At 41.2% G+C, this 10,631-nt stretch overlaps 1 protein-coding gene across 1 annotated transcript in view; it reads right to left on the reverse strand.

Annotated features, from left to right (window-relative positions):
• LOC130572206 (titin-like) overlaps positions 1-10,631 on the reverse strand; it is a 236,009-nt gene that overhangs the window by 17,715 nt on the left and 207,663 nt on the right. Inside the window, exons 265-280 of the mRNA XM_057363729.1 lie at positions 10,281-10,577; positions 9,589-10,176; positions 9,191-9,493; positions 8,768-9,064; positions 8,045-8,332; positions 7,658-7,957; positions 7,257-7,559; positions 6,790-7,095; positions 4,915-6,681; positions 4,523-4,819; positions 3,720-4,007; positions 3,325-3,624; positions 1,172-3,238; positions 777-1,079; positions 389-694; positions 11-301 (exon numbers count right to left, since the gene is read on the reverse strand). Coding sequence (XP_057219712.1) covers positions 11-301; positions 389-694; positions 777-1,079; positions 1,172-3,238; positions 3,325-3,624; positions 3,720-4,007; positions 4,523-4,819; positions 4,915-6,681; positions 6,790-7,095; positions 7,257-7,559; positions 7,658-7,957; positions 8,045-8,332; positions 8,768-9,064; positions 9,191-9,493; positions 9,589-10,176; positions 10,281-10,577 — 8,301 coding nt within the window. The remainder of the gene's footprint in view (positions 1-10; positions 302-388; positions 695-776; positions 1,080-1,171; positions 3,239-3,324; positions 3,625-3,719; positions 4,008-4,522; positions 4,820-4,914; positions 6,682-6,789; positions 7,096-7,256; positions 7,560-7,657; positions 7,958-8,044; positions 8,333-8,767; positions 9,065-9,190; positions 9,494-9,588; positions 10,177-10,280; positions 10,578-10,631) is intronic.

The following is a 10,631-nucleotide window of genomic DNA, read 5'->3' on the forward strand; positions in this document are numbered from 1 at the left end:
GGATACATACCAAGCACTTTGACATTAACAGAAATTTGTTTCATCCCACTTGCATTTTTAACTGTTAGAGTATATTTTCCACTGTCACTTCTGTCACAGAACTTGATAATTGCAATGGCTCGTTTGCTGGTGTATTGCAGAGATATCTTTTCACACAACTCCAATTCCCGATCACCTTTGGACCAGAAAACTTTCGGTTCGGGTTTTCCACCAATGGCTGCATCAAGGACAAGATCTGATCCAGCCCTAATGCTTAAAACTTCTCCTTGCAGTCTGGCATCCAGTTCAGCCTTTGGTGGTGCTGGAAAAAGAGATTGGAAAAAAATTACATGATGGTACTAAAGATTAAACATTAGGTTTTCAATTGTTCCAAGTAAATATTCCTTACTGTATTCATCTTTGCAAATGACAGCCCCAGTTGATTCAGATCCTCTGCTAATCACACCAGCAGCATTTTTTGCTAGTACACGGAATTCATAGGCTTCATCTTCACTAAGAGCTGTCACCGTAAAAGAGTTTTCTGAGACAATGGTATAATTGCATTTCAGCCAACGTCCATCACCAGATTCGTTATATGGTTTGCGCTCAATAATATATCCGATAATTTTGCTTCCACCATCATAAAGTGGAGGTGCCCAGCTCAGTGACACTGTAGATCTGGTGACATCTGTTACTTCTGGTCTTCCTGGCGGATCTGGAGGAATAAAGCAGAAAAAATGAGAAAAGCAATTCTATTTTAGCTTAACTAACCATGTAACTCTGAAAGTAATACTTACCAACTGGATTTTGAGCCACTACAGGTCTGGAAGCTTCACTAGCTTTGCTAACACCTGCAGCATTTAGAGCATAGGTTCTGAACTGATATTCGAGGCCTTCCACCAAGCCTGTGACTTTGTAGTTGCATTCACAGCATGGTACTTTGTTCTCCTTCACCCAAAGGATGGTGTTGCGCTCCTTCTTTTCCACCCAATATCCAATGACTTTGCTGCCACCGTCATGATAGGGCTCCTCCCAGCGAATGGCCATGGCACTTGCAGATACAGAATAGACTTCTGGCCTTGAAGGTGGGCTTGGTGGGACTAAACAGGAAAAAGATGGGGAGGGAAATGTTAGTAATTATAAATATCTCAGTCAGAGGAAAAGAACAAATTTTGAGAAATGTTTCACTTACCAAATGGATGCTCAGCAACTACTGTTTTTGATTCAACTGGCTTGCTGACACCAAATCTATTTTCTGAGCTTACTCGGAAACTGTACTCTTGATATTTTGTGAGATGACTGACTTTGATCTGTGTGCGCTTCACACTGGAATTTACTAGCTGCCATGCTGTTGTGCCAGATTCACGTTTCTCTACAATGTAGTTTGTAATGTCACTGCCACCATCGTCTTCAGGTTCTTTCCAGGTCAACACACAGGAGTCAGCAGATACAGATGATATTTCAATTGGGCCAGTGACAGGACCTGGCCTTCCTATGACAACCACTGTGACAGTAAATGTTTTCACACCAGCAGTGTTCTCGAGTGTAAGGTAGTATTTACCAGAGTCACCTCTCATACTGTCTTTTACAGTCAGCGTGGTTCGATCTTTTGTTGTCTTGATGGTCACTCTTTCAGTTTCCTTCAGCCTCATCTCCTCAAGTTTCCATGTCACTTTTGGAGTTGGGCGCCCACTGATTGGTATATCAATAGTAAAAGTGCTTCCAGCCTTGCATGTTATAAGCTGTCTGCTTATGTCACTGAGATCTGCTGTTGGTTCAATCTGTGGCTCCTTAACAATGACAGAAGAGAAGGCTTCTCTTGGCTCACTGTAGCCAGCATCATTCTTCGCCTTGACCCGGAACTCATATTCCGCATTCTCCACAAGGCCTTCAACAGTGAATGTAAGTTGCTTGGTTTGTCCAGCTCCAGTCCAGGTGTCAGATCCTTTTTGTTTCATTTCAAGAAGGTATCCAGTAATACGGCTACCACCATCATGATCAGGTTGAAGCCAAGCCAAAACTACAGAAGATTTGGTTGTATCAACAATATCTAATCTCTTAGGTGGAGCAGGTTCTTCTGTGGCTACAACTGGTTCTGTTAATTCACAGGGTTCACCTACACCATATTCATTTTCCGCTGATACTCGGTAGTAGTATGGCATGCCTTCTGCCAGATCCGTGACCTTAAAGATCTGTCGAGTGCATTTTGAACTCACTACTTGCCAGCTACGACGACTTGCTTCACGTTTTTCCACAATGTAGTGGTGGATACGAGAACCTCCATCCAGAACAGGAGCATCCCACATTAAAGTAATAGATGTTCGAGTCACATCTTTAAATGTAATAGGACCTGGTGGACCAGGTGTGTCCAAAACCTTGACAGTAAATGTGATAGACTTGCTTCCACTGTTGTTTTCCACAGTAAAGACATACTTGCCAGCATCATTCCTATTGCACTGCTCCACAGTCAGTGTGCTGAATGAATCAGTTGTTTGAATGTCAGCACGCAAACTAAGATTAGCATCTGCTTTGGACCACACCGCAGTAGGAACAGGCCTTCCAGAGAAGGCAATGAATAGACGAATGCTTGCACCTGCTCTTACAATATGAGTCTGCTTGAAGTTTGCATCAATATCAATTTCAGGTGCACAAAGCCTGTCCACGGTTTGGACTGCGGCAGAAACTTCACAGCTTTCTCCTCTGCCGGCACCATTGACAGCACTGACTCTGAATTTATAGTGTTCTCCTGCCTCTAAATCAACAACAGTATATTTAGTAGCAATAACAGTCTCTGCATTGACTTTTTGCCATGATTCAAGATCAGCTTTGCACATCTCAATGATGTACCCAATTATTTCCATGCCTCCATCAAAGACTGGCTTTGCCCACTCTAAGCTTACACTAGTCTTTGATGTATCTGTCACCTTTACAACACTAGGAGCGCTTGGTGGGCTGACTGGTTCCCTGCATTTAATCAGCCTTGAAACGTCACTTGGAGGTCCAACTCCTGCAGCGTTTTCAGCCATGACGTGGAACTCGTACTCATTGCCTTCAATAAGGCCAGTGACCCTGAATCTGTTCTCAGTAATGGGCCTCTTACTAGATACTTTAACCCAGCGCATGCTCTTCTTCTCTCTCCTTTCAAGAATGTACTCATTTATCTCGCTTCCACCATCTGACTCTGGCCTTGCCCATGTGAGTGTGATACTGTCTCCTGTTACATTGGTAGGCTCTGGAGTTCCAGGTGCGTCAGGGAGAGCTAAAAAAAGAAAAACGTCATTAGAAAGACAAGATGGTAGCTCCATGGGTATTTGTGCAGAATGGGGTGGAAACTTGGAAACTTACTGTAAGGTATTTGTGCAATAACTGGATCAGACTCCAATGGTCTGCCGACTCCAAATTTGTTCACTGCAGAGACACGGAACTGATACTCATTGCCCTTAATTAATTTAAGTGCTGTATAGCTGCAACCTTCACATTTATCGTCAACTAATGCCCAAGCAATCCTGCTGGTTTCACGTTTTTCAATTATGTAGTGAGAAACAGAAGCACAACCATCATTAGCTGGAGGCTCCCACCATAATGTGACTTTTTCTCCAGTGATGTTTGTGAATCGTATTGGCCCACCAACTTTTCCTGGTGCATCTGCAATTTTAAAGGTTCAGAGTTATAATTCGCTGACACTTAAAAAAAAATTACTATGTTTAAAAAAAGCATGCTGAAAGTGCTTGGTGCAGTACCTTGTACTCTGATGGTAATATCTTCTCGTTTAGTGCCTGATGCATTTTTAGCTTCTACTGTGTACACTCCACGATGTTCCCGGATAGCATCTCTAATGAAGATTGTGCTATATCCAAGAGCTGTAGTTATTTCTATATTCATCATTTTATCAATCTCTTTACCATCCTTAAACCATGTCACTTTAGGTACTGGACGTCCTGTGATTAGAGCTTTAAGTCTAATGCTCTCTCCAGCTTTAACAGTAAGGCCTTCAAAGTGCTCAGCACCAAATTCAATTGTTGGAGCAACTAAAAAAGGAAAATATAAATCAATTTCCATATAGGCAAGTATTTTTTTCTGATACTTTTCTAAATGTATTAATTATAAAAGTTTGCAATATATAGACTTGTTTCACTTACAAAATGGCATTCACTAAATAGCAGTTATTGTATGAGTGATAAACTTACTTTTCGTGTAAGCACCCATGAGTGCATCATATTAATAATGTGGGTTTTTAATTTTGAAATTATGCAGTGCAACAGAAAATTACAGCCCATGCTTTCTTTCCAACTTTGCTGCTGCTGCTTATCCAAGAGAAATGTAGAGTGCCATGCTTTTCAGCAATTAATTATGTACATCTGTCAGATTTGGGTCTTTAGTTTTGACTTTCCCACCTTGAAGTACAAACATCAGTGTTCTGAATTGACTGGGAGGACCTCAGTCACAAGTTCTTTGCCCCTTGGCTTCCCGCTTCCCATCTGTACGGCCAAAAACTATGCAGCTTCAATACCTGAATGCAAGCATATTAAGAAATAATGCTTACCATTTTCATCTCTGGTCATGATGTAGCCTGAAGATTGCGAAGGTGGGCTGATTGTACCGACAGCATTTCTGGCAAGCACTCTGAATTCATATCGGTCACCTGCACAGAGTCCTGTGACTGTGTACTGGCATTCACTGACATCCGTGAAGTTACACCTGAGCCAGCGGTCTGTAGGTCCTTGCCGTTTCTCGATGCTGTATGCCACAATCTTACTGCCTCCGTCACGCAGCGGTGGGTTCCATTTCAGGGTGATGGTTTCCCTGGTGACATCAATGTAATCAGGAGTACCAGGTGGGTCTGAAAGGAAAATAATGAAGAATTCTTTTTATTACTGCTCACCATAATCTACAAGAACAGAATTTTCTTGGATGAGTGTRTAATCATTCACTTACCCACTGGAGAGACTGCCAAGGTAAATTTGCTTGGCTCACTAGCTCGGCTTAGACCTGCAGCGTTTTCAGCATATACCTGGAACTGGTAGTCCAGGCCCTCAAGCAGTCCAGTAATCCTGTATTCTCTGTTAGATATTAATGCAACGTTAACCTTCTGCCACAAAATACTGTTTCTTTCCTTCTTTTCAACGTGGTATCCAATAATCTCTGAACCACCATCATAAACGGGAGCGTCCCAGGAAATGCTCATTCCATCAGCAGTTACATTGTATACAACAGGCTTGCCTGGGGAACCCGGTGGTCTAAACTGATGCTTTGCCACAACATCTGCTGAGACAAGAGGTGGGCTCACTCCGTATCTGTTCTCTGCACGAACTCTAAATTGATATTCAGTATCCTTAACAAGGTTTGGTACTTTGAAGGTTGTTCTTGCWGCACTTGAACACACCAGCTTCCAGTTCATTTGTGAGGTTTCTCTCTTCTCAATACTGTAGCCAGTAATTTCTCCTCCCCCATCATCYTCAGGAGCTTCCCATGATAAAACTACACTATCTGCTTTGATTTCATCTAGTCTTAAAGGTGCTTTTGGCCTAGATGGAGGACCAAGAGTGATTACAGTGATTGGGAATGACTTTCTGCAGACTACATTATCAAGAATTAAAGTATATTTGCCACCATGCTCCTTTTTCACATTCTTGATACTTAAGCTTATCTTGTTTTCAGTTTTCTTGAAACGAAGATGTTCCGTTTCTTTAAGAGGGAGGTTGTCCTTGAGCCAGCTCATTGATGGATTAGGTTTACCTTTATAGGGCAATTCAATGTGCAGGTTATGCCCAATTCTTACTGCAATCTGACCTCCAGGAATATCAGAAAGGTCAGCCTCAGGTGTTATTATAAGTTCTTTCACTGTAATGGGTCCAACAGTAACAGAGTCACTCATGCCTTTTTCATTTTTAGCAAAGACTCTGAATTCCATGACAGAAAGCTCTTTAAGTTTGTCAGCTACAAATTCACAGCTCTTGCTTGTGCCTGCGTGTGTCCATTCTTTTTCATCCTTAAGTTTCTTTTCAATAACATAGTCTGATATAATGCTACCACCATCATAGTCAGGTTTGCTCCACTGCAATTTGACAGAATTCTTTGTAGAGTCTTTCATGGCTAGGTCTTTTACAGGTCCAGGTATGTCTGCAGCTTTCACTGGTTCAGATGTCTCACAAGGTTCACCCAGTCCAATTTCATTTTCAGCAAGAACACGGAAGAAGAATGCAGTCTTTTCTGACAGGTTAGTTAGTTTAAAGGTGGTATGAGAACACTTTGTTGTAACAGTTGACCAGGCCCTCTTTGTAGCATCTCTTTTCTCAACAACATAATTTGTTATTTCAGAGCCACCATTGATAAGAGGTGGCTCCCATACAAGTGTAACTGTGCCACGAGAAACATGTTTAAGCTGCAGCTTCTGGCATGCAGAAGGTGTGTCAAGTACTTTTACATTCACAAATGATGATTTGGCTTCTCCAACTCCATTTTCAATGGTAAGAACATATTTTCCTGTATCATTTCGTGTAACTTGAGGAATAACAAGTAGTGTAGATGATTCTGTGTTCTGGATGATATATCTTTCATCAGCCCCAAGATTCTTGTCACCCTTTCTCCATGTGACTGTTGGAGGAGGTCTTCCCTTGAACGGAATCATTATTTCCACATCTTCATTAGCTTTAGCAACAATAGATGTCCGGAGAGCAACATCCAGATCAATCTCTGGTGCCACTGTGGAAATATATAAAAATTAATAATGCATACTTGGAATGTAAAATAAGAAATTGTTTGGGAAAAAACCCACACAGAAAAATGATAAATCACAAAAAAATACAGTACCAAGAATATCTTTAGCTTGAACGGGTTCCATCATTTCAATAGGCTCTCCTTGTCCAGCACAATTCATAGCAGATACACGGAAATAATAGTTCACACTTGGCTGAAGGTGGGACACAACATACTCAGTTGTTCTCACTTCTCCCTTAGTACTGACTACAGTCCATTCCTGCTCTTCACCTTCCCTCTTCTCCACCACATAGTKGGTAATTGGACTTCCTCCATCATAAGCAGGTTTAATCCAGCCAAGGGTAACAGATGTTTTGGTTGTATCCACAACTTTCAGCTTTGTTGGTGAGCCTGGCTTATCTGTAAATGATGGTTTATGGGGACAAAAAACACCAATCAGAATCCAATTAATTGTAAAGAGGACAAAAACCTGCCCTCAATTACATTGGTACAATCCCATCCTGACTGTTCATTTTCCATTGATTTCCAGCCTATTGGAAATACTACACATTGAATCTTACCAACAGGATCTGCAGCTTTGTAGAAGTCGGAAGCATCAGAGAACGGACCTTGTCCAGCTGCATTGACAGCACAAACTCGGAAATGATATTCGCTATTTTCAGTCAGACCCGTTACTTTCTCTCTGGTGTCCCGAATGGTTTCTTTAGAGACCTTGAACCAACTCAGACTCTTCTTGTCACGTTTCTCAAGAAAATATCCTGATATTTCACTGCCTCCATCAACAGTGGGCCTATTCCAGACAACGGTCATGGAATTCTTGGTTATCTTTGTGACTTCTGGTACACTAGGTGGTCCAGGTGCAACTAAATAAAAAATAGTATGTCAGTAGATCAGTACTACTTACAAATAATACACAAGACAATTCAGTTGCAGAAGCTATTTTATAGAACTTATTTCTTACCAAATGAATTTTTGGCTATAACGGGTTCAGATTCCAGTGGTTCACCAATTCCAAACTTGTTCACACCACGGACACGGAACAAATATTCATTTCCTTTGATGAGTTTAGTTGTAGTTATGATACATCCCTCCAGCTTTTCAGAAATTAAAGACCACACAACCCGACTTGTTTCCCGCTTTTCAACAATATAGTGTGTTATTGGTGCACCACCATCATCTGCTGGTGGGTCCCACATTATTGTAATCTTTTCAGCAGTGACTGTCTTAAACTGTATAGGTCCAGTTGGGGGTCCTGGCTTGTCTGTGGAAGGCAGAAAAAAGAAGATATTAAGTATTCATTATGGAATTATTGTTTAATAGTAAAATACAGTTGGATCTCAAGACATACCAAGTATCTGCACTCTAACATGGGCTGATGCTGAACCCATGGCATTCTTCAATTTTAATTCATAGGTGCCACTGTTGAGTCGATTTGCATCCTTGATGAGTATAGACGCAAACTCTGTTGTGTTTTCCAAAGACACTAGTGCACTGGTTAGTACCTCGTTGCCATTTTTGAACCATTCAATTGTGGGTATAGGCTTGCCTGAGATGCCTAGTTTTAGTCTAACTGCAGTTCCTGCTTTGTATTTCACCACTTCTGTATATTCTGGTGGCACATCGATTTCAGGTGCACCTTGAGAAAAGAGAAGTGAAAAACATATTTATTGTAGCCRTGTATTTAATAAAATCCCCAAATAATACTACTTTATTTAATCTAATAGTTAAATATGAATCAGTAAAGGTAGTATACATAACTTGAATCATAAACCTAGAGTAAGTTGGAACTAATCCTATGAAGAAAAGACAATCACATGTATAAATATAACCACTTGGGCCGTGGGCACACTTCTGTTCATTGGAGAATAAAGACACCAGAAGATTTTAAAAATGCAGATACAGCCAAAGATGGTCCTTAGAATAATGCCCAAATACTTGCAGTCATTCATGCTTCTTGAATCAACCACTGTAAACTAGCCTTCCATATTTAAAGGACTATGGATCTACAAAAGAGCCTCTAATCGTCTGTGTATCCCWAAATTATACCATCATATCATTGCAAAACACTTACCATATGTATCAACACATGTGATAGGACCCACAACATCTGAGGGATTACTAATGGAACCAACAGCATTCTTAGCAAAGACACGGAATTCATACTTGGAATTCTGTGTCAGGCCAGATACTGTGAACTGAGTCTCAATAACATTGGTGAAGCTAGCTTTTGTCCATCTGCCATCTGGAAGATCACGTTTTTCTACGATGTATCCAGTGATTTTGCTACCACCATCAAATGCTGGCTTCTGCCAGGAGAGAGTGATAGAGGTCTTGGAAATATCTGAGGCACGAACATTTCTTGGTGGTTCTGCAGAAGGAAACAAAAGAATATTGCCAATGATTAACAGCCATTTTGACTATTGGCTTACTGTACAGAACAGATTATCACAGGGGAAACAAAATGTCTGGGCTTCATTTTCTGGCGAGTACATACCACAAGCATCAATTGCAAGGACTGGATCAGAAGGACGACTTGCTTTTCCAATGCCAGCTGCGTTTTCTGCATAAACTCTAAATTCATAGATAAGGCCAGCGCTGATTGTGGTGACTTTGAAATGAGTGGCACGAATAAGGGTCTTGTTAGCCTTCTGCCATAGTATGCTGTTTCTGTCTTTCATTTCCAGGTGATACCCAGTGATAGCACTGCCACCGTTAACAACTGGTTCATGCCATCCAACAGTAATACTCTCTCGAGTAACATTAGTAACCCATGGTGTAGAAGGAGGGCCCGGGGTAGCTGATGGTATCAAAAGAAGTGATTGTTAACAGAATTATATTTTCAACACCAGAGCATTCAAACATCAATGCATACCATAGAAGCATGTTACTCACTGTAGGGAAGCTTGACAACCACGCACTGCGAGTCTATGTGATCGCTGATACCAAAGCGGTTCTCAGCTTTAATGCGGAATTGGTACTCTTCTCCTGTTGTGAGCCTCATAACTTTGATAACAGTTCTAGCAACAGTGGCAGACACCTCAGACCAAGCAGCAGTACTCGTTTCTCTTTTCAGTACGATATAGTTGGTAACCTGACTTCCACCATCATAAGCTGGTGGTTGCCATCTGAGTGTTACGCTCTCTTCAGTGACATCGCTAAGCTCAACAGGGCCAACAGGAGGACCGGGTCTATCCAGCACAACAATATTAACAAATGATTTTGTGGTTCCGCTTGAGTTTGCAGCAGTAATGTCRTATCTGCCAGCATCAGCAGCCACACTTTCTTTAAGGTTAATGACGAGACTTTCTGCAGTGGTTTCTGTGTGAAATCTCATGGTGGGTTTCAGTGCAACACCATCTCTAGACAATGTCACTTTTGGCACTGGTTTTCCAGAAACTGGAATTTCAACTTTCAGGTTTGATCCTGCTCGAACATACACAGTGTTATGAGGGAAGCCCTTCATGTCAATCTCGGGAGATTCTGAAARAGAAAACATTTTCAAACCATTAAAAAAATGCTCTATCTTTCAAAATATGAATGCAATTGAATGTGTATCAACTTTTGCCTCATGTCAGGAAACGTACCTAAATGTTCTTTAACCGTAACWGGGAGCAGTAATTCCTTAGGATCACTTAAACCAGCTTGATTTTCTGCAGACACCCTGAAGAAGTAGTCGACGTTCTCCTTAAGACCATGGACAACATGATGGGTTGTCTTCACAACTGCACACTTAACCCATTTTTGCTGTCCTTTCTCAAGAGCTTCAACGAGGTAGCTCACAATTCTGCTTCCACCATCATGTTCTGGTTTTAGCCATGAAAGAGAAACGCTGTCCTTTGTGACATTTGTTACTCCTAGCTTTTCTGGTGGGCTGGGTTTTTCTGAGAAAAAATGTGCAACAAGTTAAACAATATAGAAGGTATTTACTTTTTTGT

Source organism: Malurus melanocephalus, unplaced genomic scaffold, assembly GCF_030028575.1.
Source record: "Malurus melanocephalus ecotype Western Australia unplaced genomic scaffold, MMel_1.1 scaffold_30, whole genome shotgun sequence".
In the NCBI taxonomy this organism is placed as follows: domain Eukaryota; kingdom Metazoa; phylum Chordata; class Aves; order Passeriformes; family Maluridae; genus Malurus; species Malurus melanocephalus.